This window comes from Pseudorca crassidens, chromosome 2 (assembly GCF_039906515.1).
Source record: "Pseudorca crassidens isolate mPseCra1 chromosome 2, mPseCra1.hap1, whole genome shotgun sequence".
Classification (NCBI taxonomy): domain Eukaryota; kingdom Metazoa; phylum Chordata; class Mammalia; order Artiodactyla; family Delphinidae; genus Pseudorca; species Pseudorca crassidens.
In genome coordinates this window covers 122,770,848-122,793,637 of record NC_090297.1, presented here as the reverse complement: position 1 = coordinate 122,793,637, position 22,790 = coordinate 122,770,848, and the positions used below count along the sequence as shown (strand labels likewise).

At 44.9% G+C, this 22,790-nt stretch overlaps 2 protein-coding genes across 4 annotated transcripts in view; one reads left to right on the top strand and one right to left on the bottom strand.

Annotated features, from left to right (window-relative positions):
* The window catches only part of MAEL (maelstrom spermatogenic transposon silencer), a 64,710-nt gene extending 59,863 nt beyond the window's left edge, over window positions 1-4,847 (bottom strand). Inside the window, exon 1 of the mRNA XM_067714230.1 lies at window positions 4,722-4,847. The gene's annotated coding sequence lies outside the window, so the exon portion shown is untranslated. The remainder of the gene's footprint in view (window positions 1-4,721) is intronic.
* Window positions 4,848-4,979: 132 nt separating this feature from the next.
* ILDR2 (immunoglobulin like domain containing receptor 2) overlaps window positions 4,980-22,790 on the top strand; it is a 58,726-nt gene continuing 40,915 nt past the window's right edge. For all 3 annotated transcript variants that reach the window (XM_067728523.1, XM_067728524.1, XM_067728522.1), the window contains exons 1-3: window positions 4,980-5,165; window positions 21,200-21,532; window positions 22,397-22,516. In XM_067728523.1, the coding sequence (XP_067584624.1) occupies window positions 5,120-5,165; window positions 21,200-21,532; window positions 22,397-22,516 (499 nt within the window). In that variant the 5' untranslated portion in view covers window positions 4,980-5,119. The remainder of the gene's footprint in view (window positions 5,166-21,199; window positions 21,533-22,396; window positions 22,517-22,790) is intronic.

Below are 22,790 nucleotides of genomic sequence, written 5' to 3'. Positions count from 1 at the left end.
GGGGAGAAGGCCTCTAGGAGAATGCTTAGGGCTGAGAAGCAATCTTCTGGCTTAATCGCCAAGACCTAGAATCCAAAGCCTGGATAAAATACAGAAAGACAGGCCCCCTTCATCATTCCCCCTTTGGGCTAAAGGATGCTGCTTGATCACTGGAATCTGCTCTGCTGCTAATCTGGGGGGCTGTTGATGCTGTGCTGGTTTCCTAAGGAGGCTAACACTGAAACAAAAACAAAAGCAGAAACTGGAGATAGGGCTTCTAAAAGAGAAGCAGCCTTACTTCATCTTTGGCTCTGTAACTCACAGAGAAATTATAGGATGAACTGTCAGTCACTAAGGGCTCCCAGGGCTTCAACTGCTCATAATTAACTTGATTAACAGCTCATGATTGAGACAGAATGAGTGCAGGTGTACATTTGGGGGCTTTGTATCTGGCTAAAGATACAGGCCTGATAAAACACCCGTCACACCTTCCTGGTGACTCACTCCTTCCTCCAGGGATGTCCTAGAGACTGAGTAAATTGTGGCACAGCTGTATCTTTTGTCCAAGCAACTCTTTCTTCATTGTAGAACTATTAGAGCATGTAGAAAATCTAAAGAAGAAAATATAAATGAATGACTATCCTACCTGAGATAACCATTATTACTCTTTTGTTGCTTCCATCATCTCTTTTAAATACATTTTCCACATTTGAGACCATGCCCTAAATATAGTTTGATGTTCTGCTCTTTTTGTCTGCACATTATCCTTGGGTAGACCTCTGTGGGGAAAGCATAGAGAGCTAGCTCAGGTGGGAGCTGCCTACCATTGGTAGGGTCTGGCCTCAGCACGGGGCAAGCAGACATCATGGAATTCTGCCCCCACTGCACCACCGCAGTTTGATTTGAAGCCTGAGACAGCACGCTCTTGGGTTAAATCTGCTTCAAGTATGTGAAATTTTCAGTACATGCTCCCAATCTTTTACTTATTATATACTTACCACTGTTCTTGGCAGTAGAGCTTTTTAAAATTCTTTGGCATCATGTGCTTTATATTTGCATTTCCTTTCTTTAAAGCATTTTCTTAATGAAACAATTTATTCTGCAATATGAAATGGCTTCCAGATTGAAAATGTTTCCAGTTTCCAGTACAGGGTGCCTAGAGTCTCCAGTATTTGTTTGTTTGTTTGTTTATTTTAGTTTATCACTTTAATTTAGATTTTTGTAAAAAAATTATAATTCATTGCAGGTGGTTTTGAAGATATGGGGGATGGGGAACATTAACAAACTGAAAAGGTAGCCCAAGGGAAGGAAAGAGGAACAAAACTTAGGTAAGAAACATGGTATCTGTTTTAAAGTCACACCTCATAGATTCCTCCTGGAAGAACAGATCAGAGAGAAGTAGAAATGTGATATTATCTGTGTGCTTTAAAAAGATCTACGTTCAGCAGAATTCATGTGCATGCATGCCTATGTGCCTGCAATGAAATCATGTTTTAAAGAGGATTCAGCTGCATTATATTTATAACTATGTGGTTGCTACCAGCTACCAGCCTGTCTCCTTGCGGTGGTTCACTTCTCTTTTCTCCATGTCCTAATTCTGTTCTAAAGGGTGCAACTTTGGCAAAGCCGCCCGTCAGTCCACACCCACTCCCCATCATATACAATTCCAGCTGTGGCTTCCTGGGAATCCTGATCTGGTCCCACACAGGCCTATATTCTGACATTTTGTCTCTGGTTGCAGCAGAACGTTTGAAGTGTTGGGGATCCGGACCCTTCCCTTGGCGGTGAAAAATTCATCTCTATGGGGGTCCTGTCCCATTTGGCCAGGATAAACGGACCACTGGAGCTTAACCAGATCTGAATCTGAGGCTCATTTGCAAACATCAACTCAACAGCCTCCCAGAAAAACAAAAAAGTGATTAAGTAATGCTTCTTAAACATTAGTGAGCTTCAGAAGAATGTGAGGAAGGCAGTTAAAATGCAGATTTCCAGGTCCCACCCAGAATTTCTGATCTCATAGTTCTTAGTAGAGACTGGTAATCTGCATTTAAGCAAACACTTTTATGTGATTCTGATGCCGAAGTTCAAACACCACACTTGGAAGAGCACCAGGGTTCTGATGTCATATCCTGCTACCTCCACCAATACAGCAAAATAATACCATTGTCCCACCCTCCTCCTACCTCCATCCTTTAGGCTGCATGTTTTGAATTATCAGGTGTACCCTTAAAGTTCCTCTTAACCCTCCATCACCTTGGTAATAACATGCATTAGGGAGGGGTACACACCATGATTTAGTCCAGTTTAGCATCTCCTTAGGGATGGCCCAGGCTCCACCCCCTCAGGAAGATGCTGATCAACCGTATCTCTCTAGCTAGAAGATAGACATGCAGTGTGCTACACAGAAAATACATTCCCTGGATGGTGGACCAGGCCCCTGCATTCTATGATCCACTCTGGCACAAACTCTTCCCCAAGTGCCCTGACTCCTTGCTGACAAACAAACACCAAGCACACATTCAAAGTTCACTTCTGTGGGCTCTCCCTTTCCACTTTCCATGCACATCCAGGTTCCCTTAGCTTAGTCCATCCCCCATTTCCAATTTCTCAACTCTAATGTCCAAGTTTTGCATAAAATACCATCGTTATGTATGCTTAAATACTAAACACTATTCAAACTCTTATGCTGTGTGTTCATGGGCACATATGCATATACACACACACACAGTAAATAATTTGTAGATGATACAAATACATCATCATGTCAACCCTCTGGTCTAGATGTCAGTTTTTTTTTTTTTTTTAGTTGTCAGTTTTATAGTGCAAAGGGAATATGCTTTGAGCCACAAGATCTCAGTTCAAATCCTACCTTTGCCACCTGCTAGCTACCTGATCTTAAGATGATTAAATTCTCTGGGCCTGAGTTTCCTCATTAGGATTAACCGAGAAAGCTTGTGAAACATCTAGGACTGCGTCTAGAACCTAATAGGAAACCCACAAATGTTAGCTATCTCCTTTATTTCGATTTTCCCCTTCCTTCCTTCCTTCCTTCCTTTCTTCCTTCCTCCCTCCCTTCCTTCCTTCCTTCCCTCCTTCCTTCCTTCTTTTGTATATGAAAGAAAATAATCCTCCAAATTTCTCTCACACAGCATATTAGTCAGGGTTCTTAATTGCAAGCTTCAGAAATCATCTCTGGCCAAAATAAGCAAAGAGAGAATTTACAAGAGGATATGGGGTGGCTCACAGAATTGCCAGGAAGTCTGAAGAGCCAGGTGTAGAAAGTGAGCTGGAACCCAGAGAGGCTACACAACCAGGAGCACAGCCAAAAACCGCACATCACAGTAGTCTGATGGCCTGACCTGTGCCATGGCTGGCCTGTGAACACTGGACGCCAGCTGCCCACCTCAGCAGCAAAACTGATTCTCCGCTGACTCTGCTTCTTGCCTCATGTGCTCCAGGTTCAAAAAGCTCTGAGTGAGAGGGTCCCCAGTTGGGGAGACTGCTCCAGATTTTTTGGCTTCCATAGCTGGGATTCCTCGAAAATAAGAAGGGAATTGCGATGTCAGGCAGCCATGAAAGACCAGAGTCAATTCTCACCATTTCTGATGTTCACATCTCATCTCCGTTTCACATATACATTCATTCATTCCTAAGCACCTAGAGTCTCTCTCCAGGAACTCTCCTCAAGCCTAGAACCACTCTGTTTTCAGAGGAATTTTCTACCTTTCTGCCTTGTCTCCTTTCTTTCCTCTGCCCAGAATTCCCCCTGACCTGTCCCCTTTCCACCCCCCATCCCTCAATAGCACAAATCTTGCCCATTCTGCAAATACCAATTGGGATGTTACCCCTTCTTTACTGTGGTGTTGCCCACTCTCCCCCACTCCCCACTAAACTGCTCCTTCCTTCATGTTCTGAGGGCCCTTTCTCCAGATCTCCATCATAGCATTTGCTCTGTTTTACTACCAGTATGTGTTTTGTGTTCAATGTGCTGATCTACCTCCCTCTCCGGGCCCCAAGATGAGGCCCCTTTATGGCAGGAAGTCTGTCTTCCTCATCTTTGTAGCCTTGGTTCTTAGCACCTAGTAGATGCTTAATATGTTCGTTAACATACACATTTCTCGGTTGTCTCGAAACACATACATTTAGAATCCTTTCCTACACACACAAGATCCTTTTAAGAAACGGAGTAATCCATGTTAATGCGCCCTGCAAACTGTTGTACAAATGCGCCTGATTTTAGCCAAAAGGCCGAGAAGCGATTAAATGTTGTACAAATGTGAGCCGTATAATTGTTCATTTCATTCTGGTTTTACATATTTTCTGTTAAAGAGCTGCATGCCCTTATCTCATAATGCTTTAACCTCATAATGTTTTAACAGGAGAAAGTTTCAACGAGGGATTCCCGCCTACCTTTTCCAATTCTGCTGAGCCCCTCGGTTCCTTGCACTGTCAAAAAGGGAACCGAACGGAGGGGCAGGGCAGGGGGGTCAGCGAAAGCGCACACCCTTGCCAACAAGTTATGCCAAGTCCCCGCAGGTCCCTCTGTCCCAGTTCAGAATGTCCCTGGCCACGTGCGTACCCAGACTCCCCCTCCTCGAGTCCCCAACCCCGCTTCTGGCTCGGGTTCCGAACGCTGGCTTCGCTGGGAGCAGCCGCGCTGATCGCTCCCGGCTCCGCGCAGCCCGCCCTGCCGCCTCCCCCGCGCCCCCTCTCCCCCCTGTACTTTGTCACTCAGCGCTGACCTGCGGCCCGCAGGGGCGTGCACGTGACCGAGAAACTTTGGTAGCCCCGGGGCGGCTGGCGGCGGGGCCAGGAGCCGGCGGCTGAGCTCCCCCGCGCGGCGCGCTCTGTGGCCGGAAGGCGCTCGGTGGGCCGAGCTGCCTGGGCGTGCGGGTGCGCCAGCCCGCGGGGAAGGCGCAGCCGAGCGCCGCGCGGACCCCGGGAGCCCGCGGCAGCGCGCTTGCCGCCGGCGGCGCGGTCAGCCCGGGGCCCCGCCTGCGCGGCCCGGGCGGCGGCGCCCAGGGACGCCGGGGGCCCGCTCGCGCCCGCCGTCGCCTCCGCCACTCGGTTACCTCGATCCTCCCGTCTCTGTCGCTTCCCACTTCCCTCACTCCTTAATCTGGATGGGAAGTTGGGGAAAATGGACAGGGTCGTGCTGGCGTGGGTTGCTCTCTTCTGGCTAACAGGTAAGAGGCGTTTTCTACCGAGACGGATAACTTTATATGTATTCCGGTACTGGTACTGTTCTAACCCTAGCCCACCCACCGCACCCCCAGTTACCCCCCATTGTGCTTAAAGCTGCTTAGCAGGCTGGTGGTAAGTGGGGGGAGGGGTGTGTGTGTGTGTGTGTGTGTGTGTGTGTGTGTGTGTGTGTGTGTTAGAATGATGGGGGAGGCGGGGAGAAACCCCGTATCAAGTGAGCTGGATCGAGATGCAGGTGTTTTGACTCATTCGAGATATGAGATTGTTCTTTCCAGTGTTCATTTCTCCTTTCATACAACGGTTCTTCCTCGGTCTTATCTTGACTTTGTAATGCTGTGAGTCCTGGGAAAAGCCTGGTTGGGAAAAAAAAAATGAAAGCTCGGAGGAAACTGATTAATTAAGAGAACTGGTTTTCTGGGGGTTGGAAGTAAAGGAGTGTCTTCTTAATTCCTTCCCTAGAGAAGCCGGGAGCCCCAGGGGCATTCTTCAGTGGCTCCCAGGTGTGCAGGGGAGCGGGGATGAGGAAGGACACGGGGATGGAGGCTTGATTGGTTGTGGAGTTGAGGGCCCCACTCGCATTTGGTACCATTTGGGGAGTGGTCCCATAGAAGAGAAGAGCCTTCTTCCCCCCATAAACAGGTGGGAACACCCCCTAATAAAGATAATTTGCAGAGACATTCAGAAGGTAGGGCCTTCCCTTAGCATTAGAGTCACTTCCTCTAGCTGAGACCACTGTGTTTCCCCCTCCCTTTTGGTGAACTTTCTCCCCACCCTCCTGGGGTCTGGAACGGCTCTGGTTCCTAACACGTGTTCCCACAGGATGATCTGTGAGGTTGAGAGATAGGTGGCCAGGCTGAATGGGCAGCCCTGAGAGATTCACAGAGCAGCCCTGCCTTGGGTGGAGGTGGAGGGGTTAGGAAGGCTTGGGTAGTCTGGACTGGGTCTGAGGCAACAACTCAAAGCAAGGTGGAACCGAGTGATGGAGGAGAGGAACAAGGGAGCAGAAAAGTGGTGAAGACAAGATGGGGTAGTGAAGGGCAGGAGAGAAAATGGAAAATAGCACCAAGAACAAAGTTGTGTCCCCTCTGGGAGCACTGAAGACTGGGAAAAATCAAGTCAGTAGGAAAAGAGGAACAAGATAAAAATATCTAAGGCAAGTGACTGAAAGAGGGTAAAATACATTTAAGAAGAAAGACAAAACCACTATGTCACTTAGCTTCAGAATAAGATTATAGATTGCTTCAGTTTTTCTTTCTATTCCTAATGAAGGGTCCCTAACACTGGCTTTTGCCCCCTGTGGGGCTTAGGTTTGGGGAGGGGTCCCTCAGCAGAGTTAGCCTCTTCTCTTGGCTGCTGTGAGTTCATCCCTCCCACATTATTCAAATATGAATCATCTCTAATTTCAGGGATTGCCTGATCCACGTCTCCCCACTCCCCTGGCCTCCCAGTGCCTTCTACTTCCACCCTCACTGATTCTGAACGTCCTTAATTTGCCTCTACTTCTCAGTTATCATATTTGAGGGGAACTTTGGCCTCGAACCTTTATCACCGCCTCCCTGAAGTCCGCTAGGCATCTGGGGAGGGGTCCCCAAGTCAGAGGTGCTCTTCCAGACACCCTGGGGTATACCCAAAAAGAGCTCTCTAGGGATTTGCAGGGCATGGGGCAGAAGGGGAACATATAGCCCTTGCTAGATGGCTGACAGCTTTTCATGAAATGGTCCCTGGGACCATCTAATTCAGTCCTCTCAGTTTATACAAATGGAGGCCCAGAGAGGCAACGTGCACACAGCAAGTGTGTGTTGGAGCGGGCGCTAGACCCAGTCCTCGCAGACCCCGGGCCAGTCCTGTTTGCACTCTCCTGAGCTCCCTCTCTGAGCTTTGTGGGGTGTGTGTGTGTGTGGGGGGGTTGTTTTTGTCTTGAGGGAAGGTGCTGCTTCATCTGGTCTGTGCTTTCTCCCATCCGTACCTGGAGAGGTTGCTCCTGCCTGGAAGCAGGCAACAGGTTAGTTATCAGGGCCATCCCAGCTGTCAGAGGGCTGGGACTTCCAGCCTCTGCAAGTAAGCCTGGCTCCGGAGATCCCACTGGCATCCCCTGGTCCCAGTTTCCCCTTCCCCCCCGCATCCCACCGTGGACAAGCCTCAGCCTCAGCAAAGTGAAGCAGCTAACAATGGCGTCTGGGGAGAGGGAGGGAGGGAAGAGAGAGGAGCAGCAAGGATGAGATGGATTCAGACTCATTGTTCACAGAGCAAAGGTAAGACATTTCAGTCCAGCCCAATCAATGAATCCTCTCTTGAGTGGGTGGTGGAAGGGGAGGGAGAAAGGAAAGGACAGATTAAAAATGAGTCAGAGAGCCAGGAAAAAAACCACATTCATTCTCCCTCTCCCTCCCTTTCTCTCTCTTCTCTCTTTATCTCTTCCTCTCCTCCCCTCCCCCCCGCCCTTAGTTTCTCTCTTTTCATGCAGGCTGAGCAATTTCTAATCAACCCTTCAGGATTTTTTCCTCAGACTCTAACAGCTCCTTCCTCGTCTTTCATTACAAAAATTCTGTATTTTTTTTCTGCTGTATATTTAGCCTCATGATTTCTCATTGTCATTGTGATGCTGCTTCCTGTAATAAATTGTTTTGTTGTTGTCCTTGTCGTTTTGCACGAAACAAAATGCTTACCAGCTGCTCTTTTAGCAACAGGTACCATCTAGCAATAGGACTTGAGGAGGGTTCACTCTGTGTTTGTTCTTGAATATGGATGGCGTTTCAGCCCTTCCTGGCAGCAGAGGCTGCAAGAAACGCCAGAGCTGTGGCGACACTCTGGGAGCAGGCAGTTCGTCTTCCTGGAGACTCTTGGGTCTCTCTGTGACGAAGAGTGCTTGTTCTATTAGCATTTCTTTTGGTACCCTTTTGGTTGTATTCATTCATTTATTCATCTTTCTCCAGGTCTGTATTGAATTCCTATGGTTTCTAAGTATTATGATAGGTGCTGAGAATAGAGAGAGAAAAGACACAGTCCTTGCCCTCAAAGAGTTGTCAGTCTAGTCAGTGAGTCAAATGAGTTTTCAGGTAATTTTGATATGGAGGTAAGAGGTCCTATGATAAGAGCCATGAGAGCTGCACAGGTGCTACGAGAGCACGGATGAGGCATATACGTGCCTGAAACCTGGGGTGGGAGTGGAGCAGCTCGGAAACAAACTCCCAAAGAGGTGATGGCTGAGTTAATACATTTATTCACGCACAGTCAGCTGCTGAGTTACTTTCACATCCAGGCATTGTGCTGGGGTTAATAAGACAGCCCTGCCTTCAAGGAGCTTACAGTTTGATGGTGGAGACTCCAGTGATGGAACAGTGATCACACAATTATGGAATACCCTGTACAAAGGCCATGATAGAGATCTGCACTAACTGTTGTGGGTGCCTCATGGTGGCTTCTAACCCAGCCTGCAGCAGGCAGGGAGGTATCCAGACACGGTGGCTGGTTTGGTTTGCATTCAGGTAGATGCGTGGTGACCATGAGAGGATGGGCTTGGGTACGGAGGGTTAAAGTGTAATTAGCCCTGGGGAAGGAAGAGTTGCTTTTAGAGATTCCTGACACCTTAATTTCCATTATCTCCTTTCCGATCCTGTATACTTTTCAATTTTTCTCCCTCCTCTGTTCTACTTTCCTCCATGGAAGAGACCTTTTTCATACTGGAGCATCTTCTTCCAGCATCTTGTCACAGCCCTCTCCATGTCCCACCATGCTCAGCCTGGGTGCTTCTCTCTAGACTAGGAGAGGGGGGTTGTTTCAGTATCCCCATTACTCTTTAGAGTCATGATTCTGCTGAATGGCTAGCTTATACAGATTTGGGTATTAGTTCTAGTAGTCCTAGTGCAACACTATGCTAGTACCATGCTGTGGTCTTAGTTCAAGTACCTAGTGCTTAGTACAGCATTAGTAGCATTAGTACCAGGACTTGGTTAGTGGAAAGAACCCTGACCTGGGATTTGAGGATTGGGTTCCAGTCCCATCTTCTTCACAAATTAACTGTATATCCATGGGATCTGGGTCTTATGATCAGTTTTTTTCTTTTTGGCATGTAATTTTATTTTTTCATTGAGATATAATTGACATGTAACATTAGTTTCAGGTGTACAACATGAGTTCATGTTTGTATATATTATGAAATGATCACAACAGTAAGTCTAGTTAACATCCATCACCATATATAGTTACAAATTTTTTTCTTGTGATAACTTTCAACATTTATTCTGTTAGCCACTTTCAAATAGTCAACACAGTATTATTAACTATAGCCATCATGCTGTGCATTATATCCTCAGGACTTATTTATTTTATAACTGGAAGCTTGTAGACTTTGACCCCCTTCACCCACCCACCACCTCTGGCAACCACCAATCTGTTCTCTGTATCTATGAGCTCATTTTTTTGTTTTTTCTTTTTAAAGTTTACATGTATAAGTGAGATCATACAGTATTTGTCTTTCTGACTTATTTCACTTAACATAATGACCTCAGGGTCCATCCATGTTGTCACAAATGGCAAGATTTTATTCTTTTTTATGACTGAATAATATTCCATTGTGTGTACATGTATATAAATATAAATTTTATATATATATATACACACATATAAAAAATATACATGGCACCTTCTTTATCCATTCATGAAGCGACGGACACTTAGGTTGTTTCCATATCTTGTCTGTTGTAAATAAAGCTGCAGTGAACATGGGGTTGCATGTATTATAATCTTTTGAATGAGGTCACATCTTAGGTCACTTTCAGCTCTAAGAGTCTATGGTTCTGAACTTTTCTCCATTTAATTTTGATGAGTTGGAAATCAAACTTACAAAGCAATAGATCCTTAGTGAGGAGCCATGGAGGGAGCCCCATTTGTCTTCAGCCTTTCCCTGACCACTAATGATTGGAATGAAAAATGGCAGCTGGGAAGGGAGAGCTCTTGTTACCATTTTCAGAGGAACAAGTGGAGTAGCACTGAGTGCTTGGTGGACAGGATAGGGTCCACTCTGAACAATTAAATGTAGTCATACGGGGGACTGCTGAAGCAAGGCAAGTGCTTTGGGCCAGATGAGATGAATCCTACTCTAGCCAACATGGCCCTAGAATGTCCCTTCTAGTCTCAACTTCTTGTTCCAGGACACACTCACCTCTTCACCCCTTCCAACTATTTTAGCTCTTGTATCAACTTACCGCCAATCAGGAATATAAAGAAAGGTATGATCTGACTGTTGCTCTTGCTTATTTAGATACTGTAATGCTTTTCTATGTGTTAAATGGCTTTCATGGACATTATCCCTTTTGTTCCTTCTAAGTAAGTAAGGCTGATATTACCTACCTATACATAAAAGGGAGTAAATTACTTGTCTAAGTCTGTGGTATCTTATTGATTATCATAAGAAATAGTGTCACTGACTTACATATGACTTGGTTGTTTCAAATGCCTGAATCCAAGAGAAACATTATTTTCTGGTTAAGGTGGGTAAAACTGGAACTCCTGATTTAAGGGAACATACATGGTATCTATTATGGGGCATTGGGTAGTGAGGCTCAGAGTTCATAGAACTCAGGGAAATATTACAGGGAGAAGTGATGAAGAATAGCATTTAGTATTTCTAATTAAATCCTAAGATCTACAGGAAAAGAGTGAATGAGGAGTGCTCTAGTGAGGCACAGGAGAGCAGTGGATGTGACCCTGTGACAGCAGAGACTGCTGGCATGTCAGAGCCCCTCTGGGACTAGGGGCTGGTACTGTGCACCCAGGAGCTACACAGGATGTCACTGTGGCATATGTACGCTTAAAATCTTGGTCTTCAAGATGGCTTTTGGCTTCCTGAGAATGAAAGAAGGCATTTTGGATAACTAGAGTTCTTTATGGGCCACGAAACAAGGAAGAACTCAGAAGCACATGATGCTTCCCTGTTCTCCTACAGCAGCTAGAGCCCTGCAGGACGTGGTTCTCTAAAATAGGAGTAGAACCTTCACATTCAACTGGGATCCTGCATCGTTACTCCTCCTTTGCCCTTGGCTCGTCAGGGGGCTGTTGGGGGAGAGGGATGAGGCTCAAACTGACCTGGATTTGAATACTAACCTAATAGTTTACCTTATTTTCTTTAAAGTGGGGAAGCTAACTTACCTTATAGGGTTGTTGTGATAATTAAAATGAGATTATGTACAACTCGTAGCACAATATTTGGCAAATAGTAAGCTCTCAATACTTATTATGAACCTCAAATAGGAATATTAGTCAGCATTTTGATGCAGCAACAAGCAACCCCATAATCTCAACAGCTCACAACACCAAACATTTAGTCGCTCGTGTTCTATGAGAGCTGCAGTCAGTTACAGGTCAACTGTAGCCAATTGGTGGACTTGGCTCAGTTCCAAATGTCTTCTTAGTCCAAGGCCCAGGATGAAGGAGCAGCCACTATCTAGGCATGCTGTTCTCATGGTGGAGGACTCAAGGTGGGTAGGGGGAGGGCACAGAGCCAAACCACACAAATGCCTTTTAAGCTTCTGCTTGGACAAGTCTTATGGTACATGTACTCATATTCCATTGACCAAAGCATGTCACATGGCCAAGCTTCTAGTCATTGGAGTAGTAAGTGTACTCTACCTCCAGGGAACAATCTAAGAGTGAGGAGGGAAAACTAACTGGGAACAAATAATACAATCTATCAACTGAGTTAAATCATTCAACAAATGGGTTGAGTACCTACTACGTAGCAGACTTTTTAAAAGCCTGAAGGAGAGAGCTTGTTATTAATGGCAGAGACAGATGACTAAATAGGAACTTCTCGGGCAAGGTGATGTGATTCTCTAGGGTAATATGACTGCAATAAGAGCAAGAAGAAGCATCTACAGGAAGTGCTAGCTGAGGAAGTCCGGAAAGATAGGTAGGAGTTACTAGAGAAAGAGTGGGACGGAGAGAAGGGAAATTTACAGAGGAAACGGCATGTGCAAAAGCCAACAATCAAAAGAGGACATGATGTTTTTCAAAAAGTACAAATATTTTAGTATGGCTGGAGAATTTAGTGGTGTGGGAGAAATGGAAGAGAGTGGCCCCATCTGAAATGAGCCCTTGTACCTCTGAATGCCTAGAGGGAGTCTTTAAAAGGGTGAGAGTAAAGGAGTGCTGTGATCAGATGTGCATTTTCGAAATATCATTTGCACCTCAGTGTGAAGGGTAGATTAGACATAGGCAGACTTGCAGCAAAAACCAGCTAGAAGATGCTTACAGAAAGAGAGGCAAGATATGATGAGATCCTGAAGTCTTGTGGTGCAGTGGAGATGACAGAAATGGACAGAGTGACCAGAGATGGAGGAAGTAGTCCATAGTCCTGGGTTGGTTGGATGTGGAGGCTGAAAGACAGGAGTATCAAAGATGCCTCCAGGTACCTGGCTTGGGTCTGCTGGGGATGCCATTTGTGGACATGAACTAATATAGGAGGAGAAACGTGTAAGGGAGGGAGAGACAGGTTCAGTTTTTTTCATTAGATTAGTTAGAGTATAGCCTAAGATGCTATAACAAAAAGACCCTAAAATGTAGTAACTCATACAAAATTGTTCTTTTTTTTCTCTCTCCCGTAACAGTAGAGATCTAGTGGGACTGAGTCTACCATTCCCAACATGTGGCTCCCAAGACTGCTCCAGTGATAGTTACTCTTCAGCAAGCAGAAGCAAGGAAAGCAGAGGGTCAGGGCAAGTAGTTTATTTTTAGAGAGGTGGCATGGAAATAACACGCATCACTTCTCCTCACATACCTTTGTCCTGAATCTAGTCCCATGGCCACAATTAGCTGCAAGGGAGGCTAGGAAATGTAGTATGTGGCTGGCTTGGCTGGCCAGATTAAAACCTGGGAAGTTCTGTTACTAAAAGAAGGGAGCAGTTAGCATCTCCATCTATAGAATGATGAGTTTGGGGTGCTTGTATAACATCCAGATGGAGAATGAAGTTATATATTTGGGTCTGGAGCTTGGGTGAGAGATCTAAACTGGAAATACAGGTAACAAGTTGATAAAAGTGGAGAAGAGCTTTCATACAGGAGCTTTCTCTGTCCAAATGGCTGATCCATCCTAGAAGTCTGACCCACCTGAATGAATCAGGACAGCTTCCAAAGCACCTTGGCCCTGCAGGGTAGAGACTGACCTCTTTTAGTACTGCTTTAGTCGTATTGGAACAGCATGTGGGCCAGCTAGACATTACCCACGAGCTCATTTCAGATCTCTGGAAGACGAGGCAATCAGACAGAAAGGAGATATGCTTCTTGCTTTCATCTGCACAGTGGTGGCAGAGAATGGGAAAGCATGGCTCCATGGGACACACAGAACATATGCTTAATGAATGGCAAGCTCGGTGTGCACAAGTGCTAGAGTTATTGGCAGCGAATAATAACTAGGCCATGAGCAATGCCCACCTGGGCGAGGGCAGCACCAGTGTCTACTTTAGCCCCATGGGAAGGGGGGGAGATACTGATGCCCTTTAGGAGTCTTGGGGAGAAAACATGCAAGAATGCTGTCGTATTTTTTATTATCTCAAAATAGTACATCTGGTCACCCTAACCCTAAAATGGATCAAGCCATTAGGTACTATGGTAGCAAACAAGAGAAACTGATTCTGTCCAATTTAAGCAGGAAAGACATTTATTGAAAGGAAATTGAGTAACTTGCAGGACTAATAGGCAAGCTGGAGAACTAGGCTTAGAAAATAGGCAAACAGCAAGGAAATGTCTACTCTTCTTGGTAAAGGCTTTTTTTTTTTTTTTTTTTTTTGCGGTACGCGGGCCTCTCACTGTTGTGGCCTCTCCCGTTGCGGAGCACAGCCTCCGGACGCGCAGGCCCAGAGGCCATGGCTCATGGGCCCAGCCGCTCCGCAGCATGTGGGATCTTCCCGGACCGGGGCACGAACCCACATCCCCTGCATCAGCAGGCAGACTCCCAACCACTGCGCCACCAGGGAAGCCCGGTAAAGGCTTTTTTATTTTATTATTTAACCCAACTATATCAAGAAGATGAATGGTTTCTACTTCTGGGGGAAAAAAGGTTCAAGCTGTGTTTTGTCTTTAAAAATTGAGCCTGTGGGTCATCATTTCCCAAAATGATTCGCTTCCCATGCTGACATTGCTACTAAGAGATGGACACGCCATGGACCAAACCTAGTGGAGATGCTCGGACACTCCTTATCCATCTCTTACACTTAGAAAACCTGCCCATTAATTGTTCCTAAAACAATGTCCTAGGAAATTGGGACAGTATGTTAAAAATGTGAGGACAGAAAGATGAATTTCTTAAAGATCTAAGTTAAAGGCAGGAAGAGGAAGATGTGTATTGTCATACTGAATGAAGAAAAAACTTAGGAGTCTGAAAGCCAAGATATGCTGGTGAATGGGCAATTCTGAGGTCAAATCCCACTTCTGGGAGTTCAAGAGTTAAGGGATGGGTGAGCTTGATACAAAATTTCTAAAGATGCCTGTCTGTGGTGATGATAATTTTCCATGATCTTTAGCAGCAATCTTTGTTTCTCTAAAATGGGGCTGTGCTTATAGATCTGCCTCTCAAAGATGCTGGCAGGAATAGCTTACAACTAGTGGGGAAAAGGAACTTGCTTTGAAAAAAATGAAAGTACTAAAATAAGAACGGCATTTCTGTAGATACTGCTTTTGTTATCCTTGCAAGAACACAATTCGTCATGTATAGAATCCTTTTCTTTACATGAGAATTGGGGCAGGAACTTATTTTGCCACATGCAGTGAGGCATTGTCTGCACTTGGAGCTGATCCTCCCTGGCCTGGTGACTTGGTACCCCTGGTGACTAGCTGAGATGGGAGCTGATGCTCTGAGCTGTCACTCATCACTCTACTTTTAGGCAGCTTTCCTAGTTATTGACCAGAATCCATTCTCTGCACTGAGGACCACCTGCTAAGAAAGGCCCTTCCGATTCACTTGTTCATTTGTTCATTCCACATATTCATTCCATAAAATAGAGCTTGCTGTATACTGAGGGTACAGAATCAACAAATCCTGGTCCTTGCCCTCAGGGACCTTAGAATTAGAAACCAAGTTTATATTGAATTTCTCAAGCTCAGAGACTGGTCTTTAAAATCTGTGTTCCCAGAATGTAACATTGTATTTTAAAACATATTTTTGAATGAATTTGTATTAGATAGCCAAGGGTGGTTTTCCTGAGGATCAGGGGAACAATAGAAACAGAAGGAATGGTCTGGTGGTCTAAGAATGATGATTCCCTCCTCTGCAAATGTAGAAAACCACCTGTGATCTTCAATCTTCAATATGTCTTCTTTCAGTCAGGAGTCCTAATTTTTACAGATGTATTCTATATAGTATGATATAGGACATACTTCACTTACTTTACTCTTTCCAGTTTTGGGGGATACTTGCTTTATTTTGTAGGATGAAACATGGATTCTTTCCATACTCCTGTAAAAGCTCTTATAAGAGCTTAATAACACAAGTCCCTTATGGTGTCACCCCTGCCTGGACTCAGACTCCCAGCCTTCCCATTGTGCCAGCACGTGTTTGTTCATGTGTGTGCATGACACACACTCAGTGCTTCTTTCAGTCTACCTCCCAGAAACTCCTCAGTTACATGCCCTGATGTTTCCCCAGGATGGGAGAATAACATATTTATAGTCAAAGAATGGAAAACATCTTAGTATGCCTGGAACTTGCATGGGCCCAAATCATGGAGAAGACCTTACATGCCGTGTCAAGGCATTTGGGTTTTATCCTAAAGGAATGGGAAGTCATTGGAGGCCTTATAGCCTGACATGATTCGATCAGTCTTTTAAAAAAAGAATATTCTAGATAGAAAAAATGTGGAGAGTACATCGGGCTGGAAGTAGGGAGACCACTGAAGAGGCTATTATAAAACCAAAAATGTAATGAGGACTTGTATAAAGTGATAGTAAGAGCTTTGGGGCCAGTCAACCTGGGTTCAAATCTGTCACTTGCTAACCCTGAGGTGTTTGGCAAGATACATACAGTTTCTGAGGATCAGTTTCTTCATCTGTAAATTGGGTGTAATGATAATACCGACTTTACAGGATTTTTGGAGAGAATTTATTAAGATACTCCATGGCACTTAATACAATTTCTAACATACAGTAAGTGTTTCATAATCACTTCCTGGTAGAAGGAATAGAAACTTGATTTATTCCCACTAGGAGTGACCATGGGAAAAGAGAAGGGTCAAATTTGAGAGAGATTTAGAATTAGTGGCCAGTGAATATAGTTAGAGCCAAAGAGGAGATGATCAAAGCTATGAGTTCTATCTACGATGATAGGACAGTGAGTATACTGGCAAAAGAGCTAGGGAGACAAGAAAGACTGGTTTATAAGCAAGAGTTGAGGTGGGAAAAGAGAAGATGATGAACAAAGTTTGGATATGTTTAATTTGAAGTATCTGTTAAACGTGCAGATGAGGTTTCATGAAGTTGAGGGTCTGAGACATAACGGGTAGTTGGAACCATGGGAGAATAAGATTTCTTAAATCAAATGCACAGGTGAACATTACAAAGAGGCTGGAAAATTTTAATTTATTTACCTGGCATTCAAAGGTATTCTTATTAGCCTGTATAGACTCCAGCATAAGAAGTACTAGGTTTTTGGCATCTGACAGGTGGTAACATAGAAAAACAAAAAAAATCTATAAGAGGTGGGACCCAAGTTCAGGATACTAACCTAGCCCCAGGGCAGATCTATTGGGAATTGGAGTCAGAGGGAGGGTGTTCCCAGGCCAAATCTCAGTGTCCCTGGGGAACTGTCAATCTTGGTCCTCATCCAAATTAGCTACTATCTCTGAAGGGCCCGATCTGGGGTAGGAGTGGGTGTCCCATGAGAGGTAGTTTTTGAAGTTGGGTGGATAGCAAGGTTACAGTTTCAGATATGGATCAGTCATGTGTGAGGATAGAGGGAACAAAACCTACAGTCATGTGTGAGGATAGAGGGAACAAAACCTAATCCTCAGGAGAAGGGCTTATATCAGAGCCCAGGCAAGCAGAATGGAACTCAGGGCAAGGCTTTGGTACCAGTGAATTGCAAATCAGGTGGAAACACAGTCTCACATAAACACAGGCTGAGGGAAAGACATGTGGCTCAGTGGGTGTAGGAACCCCTGCCCTCGCCCAGAATCCAGGGTTAGGGCCAGAAGAGCAATTCTAGACCTTACCCTCCAGTGGGAATGGGGTTCCTAATAGGTTTGGCCTGGGCAGGCTTGGGACCTGGGTGGCATTCATCCTACATTTTGATGCTTCTAGAGCTAACACAGGGATTGGCATCTTCAGCTTTCTCTCTAACTCTTCACTTTTATGGTCCTCAAAGATCCAATAAACTGACATTTCCTTGAAATTCCTAGATCTGTCCTCTCCAGCTATCCAGATCTATCCTTAGCTTAGATTCCCAAGGTTTCCATTATACCTGCATATATATACATCTCTGTGTATGTGTACACACACTCAGGGTACCCTCGGTTTCCAGCTTCCAGGAGCAGCAACAGCTACATTTATTGAGTGCTTACTGTATACCAGTGTTATCCTAAGTGCTTAGGATAAAATCTTTTTTTTTTTTTTTTTTTTTTTGTGGTACGCGGGCCTCTCACTGTCGTGGCCTCTCCCGTTGCGGAGCACAGGCTCCGGACGCACAGGCTCAGCGGCCATGGCTCACGGGCCCAGCCGCTCCGCGGCATGTGGGATCTTCCCGGACCGGGGCACGAACCCGCGTCCCCTGCATCGGCAGGCGGACTCCCAACCACTGCGCCACCAGGGAAGCCCAGGATAAAATCTTATTTAACCCTCAAACAGCTCCATAAGATAGTTACTATTATTCTGGTTTTACCAGTAAGGACACTGAAAGTCCTAAGACTTAAGTAATTTGCCTTATGTCATGCAGCTAGGAAGTGGTAGGGCTTGGATTCTAACTTAGGACTCACTCTAAAATCCATGCCTTTAATTATCATGCTGTAAAGAGGCAGATGTTTCTGGAAACATATTCTTTATTCTTTGGAACATGAACTTATGTGTGTGTCATAGAAGCTGTGAATTGACTAACCTCTATTAATAATTAAGGGAGTGCACAATTTTAAAAAATGATAATTAAGGGAGCTGAATGGCTTGGTCAAGTAGCTAATCCATTAACAGAGAACAGAGCTGAGGAGGGGGTTATTCTTAGTAATCATCTAATGAAGAAAACCCCATACTTAACTCTCTCAAAAAAACCAAAAACAACCCTCCCCCCCCAACACTTTTGTCTGCACCTGCCTCCTTCGCTGGTTTCATTTATCTTGGAATGCTAAGGAAATGTGATTTCCCAAGAAGAGCCTGAATAGGTAGCAGAGAAGAAGGGTGGTTGGTCAACTACCGAGCATTGTGCTGGGAACAACGCCTGTGATTGGTTATCCAGTCTCAACCACTGCTAACTGAAGACACTTCAACTCTCTGTCCCATTTTGTTACCTGGAAAACTGGAGCGTGAATAAGGTTTTGAAGAAGAACTACAAGGTTAAAAATTAATGCAATAGAATTTAAGGAGAAACTGTTGAAAAAAAAAAAAAAGCCTTTTCTTCATCCAGGTGTGTGAGTTGGAAAGAGTGGAATCAGCCACACCAACATTTGGGGGTGGTGAAGGGAAGCAGTGGAGCCTGGGAACTAGGGTTCTTTTCTGAGCTGGGGTTCTTTTCTAGGAATTATTTGCCCCTCAGTGGGGCTGATCTACATAATTTGGCTGTAATCAAACCTATTAGTGGTGGATGTTCATCGAGATTCAGGAGCCTTAGAATGGGAGGCGAGGCAAAAGGCAGGAAAGGTGAGGTAGGATTTGCATTTGAGATCTCCCCTCTACTGGTCATGGTCAAGGTTCTCTGTTATAGAGTTCACTCTCTGCAGGCGCCCAGAGAGAGAGATAAGGTTTGTTAACAACTCTGTTGAGTAAGGAATATGAGGCTCATTTTACAGGTGAGTATTGCTTAAGAGGCTTCATTAAGGTCTCACCATTAGTACAACGGCCAGATGAGATTCAAAGCCCTATCTTTTGATGCCAATGCTCTCTTACTATACTATGCTGTTTATAAGTCATTTAACCCGTTTTCTCTGCAAAGTCCTAGAAATTCCCATGTTAATAGTCATTCATTTGCTCACCCATTCCTTCATTTATTCCATAGTAGCTATTGAGCACTATTTAGTGTTTAGCACTATTTCAGATTTAGTGTTTCGAAACACTAAATCTCAAATATTCTGTTGCATTCTCTTCCCAATTCCATAGAATGCAGAAACCTTTTCTCCCTAACAGGAATTAGAACCTAGTTTTCACAGTGCTTTCATGGAAGAGAGGCACTGGTCTGGAACTCAGAAGTAGGTACAAATATGGTATCTTGCCCTTGTTAAGAGAGCTTCTATAAAGACAGTTTCATGAATAAGTGCATGTTTGAGCTGTGAGAGTGAGTTTGCTTTGTGGGATGTCATTGGGACCATGGGCAATAGTGAAGAACAGTAGGCTTCCCCTGGAAACTAGCCCTTTCTTGTATGTCTCAAGTCCACCTGCAATTCTAGGGTGAAACTCTTTGCCTCAAGCTACCTGAAGCTGGCTTGGCAGGCTCCTGGATTCAACTCTGAACCTCTTTATCATGTCTTTCTATTCATATTCCGTTTTTCTGCCTCTCATCGTGATTCTACTTCTGCTTCTAACCTTAGATCAAGCTAGAAACTCTTAACTCTCCCATTCACCTGAAGAAGTTATGTTCTCTTTGCCTGGAATTTCTAGATCTTACCATTGAGTTCATAGAAGCCCTTTGCCTCTCAAACACTCCCCTGGGCTTTCATTCACTGAAATTTCCCTCTCTTTCTTGGACACCAAGCCTCAAACTGATCTTTTTAAACACTTAAACTTCTCATCTGCTTTCTAGTCTCCCCCCACCCTTTTTTGATTACCCTTCAAAGCTTTTGAACTTAGTCTACTGCTTTTGATCCAAAATTCTCCATTCCTCTCAAAGCCTTCTTTTCCCCTTAATCTCTGTCTTGTTTGCTGGGTCACCAGCTGGAAGGGAAGTCACTTCCTCCTGAAGTCATATGTCCTGGCTTCACTGTCCTCATTTATCAAATAGCTGTTGAGTATCTATGGGTTTCACCCAGGACAGCAAGACAAGACACATTCCTTACCTGACCCGACAAGTCTGATGGAGGCATGAAAATAAGTATAAAATTATTACAAAATTATTATAGTAAATGTCTAGAGGAGAATGCTGGGGATACTGATGGCACAAAGGAGGAAGTGACAAATGGATTGACTGGTCACAGAAGACTGGACAAGAAGCCTTTGAATTGGTTTTGACAGATGGAAAAGAGTTTCAGGAAGAGAAGTGAGGAAAAAGCATTCCATAAACAAGAAATATCAAGATCTAGAGGTGTGATATACCACGTCCCACTTGGGGGAACCGTTAGTTTGGTATCATCGGAGGTTGGTGCTCAAATGGACGTGCTACAAGATGTGAGGCAGAGGAGGAGTAGTTGATGGGGCACCTTAAATGCCTTGCCAAGAACTTTGGGTTTTGTCCTGAAGGCCATGGAGGATGAGTGAAGGGTTTTAAGAAGGAGAGTCATAACAGTCAGATTTAGAAAGATAACCTGAACTTATAGCAAGGAGAATGGACTGCATGTGGGCAACTGCCAGCAGGGAGACCAGACGAGAGATTATTGCAAAATTATAAGCAAGAAATGAGGAGAGCGTACACACAAGCAATGGTAGTGGGGTTAAAGAAGGGGAAGGAAATATTAAAGATGTTAAGAGGTCAAGTTGACACGACTTTGTGACCAGTTGGACACTGGGAGTGAAGGCAGGTTTCTGGACAAGGCAACCAGGTAGATACTGATGCTCTTCATTGTGATGGAGAAAACAAGGGGAGAGACAGGTTAGGGAGGTAAGGTGGAAAGGCACACCTATGATATGTGAGGTGAGGTCCAGGACACTGATACCATTTGGACATGTTCATTCTATTTTGCAGCCATAGCTGGAGGCCTTCAGGTCACAGTGCCCGACAAGAAGAAGGTGGCCATGCTCTTCCAGCCCACTGTGCTTCGCTGCCACTTCTCCACGTCTTCCCATCAGCCTGCAGTCGTGCAGTGGAAATTCAAGTCCTACTGCCAGGATCGCATGGGGGAATCCTTGGGCATGTCTTCTCCCCGGGCCCAATCTCTCAGCAAAAGAAACCTGGAATGGGACCCCTACTTGGATTGTTTAGACAGTAGGAGGACTGTTCGAGTGGTAGCTTCCAAACAGGGCTCGACCGTGACCCTGGGAGATTTCTACAGGGGCAGAGAGATCACAATTGTTCATGGTAATAATGTCTCTGTTTTGAATCTAGGGAAGATTGGTTCCATTCCTCCCAGATACAAGAGGATGTCAGCCTTGCGCCCTTTCAATCCCTCAAGACTTTGATTTTATGGGGGATGGGAGTATCAAGAAACCTAGCAAATTGCTTTAATGGGATGGCGTGGAGAGGAAGGATGGAGGCTTGTAATATCAAGAGAAGACAGAGATGAGCTTTGGAAATAGTCTTTCATGAGCCTGACCTCCAGCCTGAGGAATTTATTATCAGAACTGAATTGAAATGGGTTCTAGTGAAAGCTTTCTCAGTCAAATACCTCACACCTTGACACCAGCCTTTATTGCCCTTTCCTTAACTCAGAAAGCAGACTTCCCTAAGAATTTCCTCTGCTGGGAGAAGGGATGTATGTGTACAAGTTTCAGAGCCAGGTAGATACCATGGCCCAAGCCTCAGGTAGTTTTACATCAGTTCCACCCTTTTTCCTGCTCCCTACAGCTTTGGGCAAGGAAAAGTTCCAAATTTTGAAGAACTCCTGTGAACCCAGCTCATTTCCAGGAGTCCAGGTTAATTCTGGAATTTACTTGGCTTTCAAGGGCCTCTGCAGGCCTGGTTGAAAGCAGTCTTCTATTCCAGAAACCAGACTGGAACTAGACCAGTTTCTGGGGGCGCTCTAATTCTCACCCCTTAGGGATGCTAGCTTTTATTATTGTTTCGTTGTTTGTTTTAAATAAAGCAAACATCTCGTCAAACACCATCAGGGTAAAGAAATAGAACACTATAGACACCCAGAAGGGCTGCCCCCCCCCCCCATTGTTTAGTGTTTTCCTTCAGAGGACAGAGTTTAGGACCCGGTCCTTCTCTTTGTGATAACAGATGCAGATCTTCAAATTGGAAAACTCATGTGGGGAGACAGCGGACTCTATTACTGTATCATCACCACCCCTGATGACCTGGAGGGCAAGAACGAGGACTCGGTGGAACTGCTGGTGTTGGGTAAGTGACAACCCTCAGTAACATTTTCATCTTAGACTGCTTGCACTGTTCCCTCTTCTCGCTTCTCCTCCCTGCGTGTGTCAGCAGGTTGCACGCACAGGCTTTACCTTTGGTGCACAGACAAACCAGTTTTAGAATATGTTCTTTATGAGCAGTAGTTGTATTTATTATATTTTGTTTCTTGGTGTCTATGGCCCACATTTTACCATTTTCCTGAATGTTTCTTCTGCTTTCTTAGTTTTTTCCCCTCCTTTCCACTTGCACCTTTAACCCT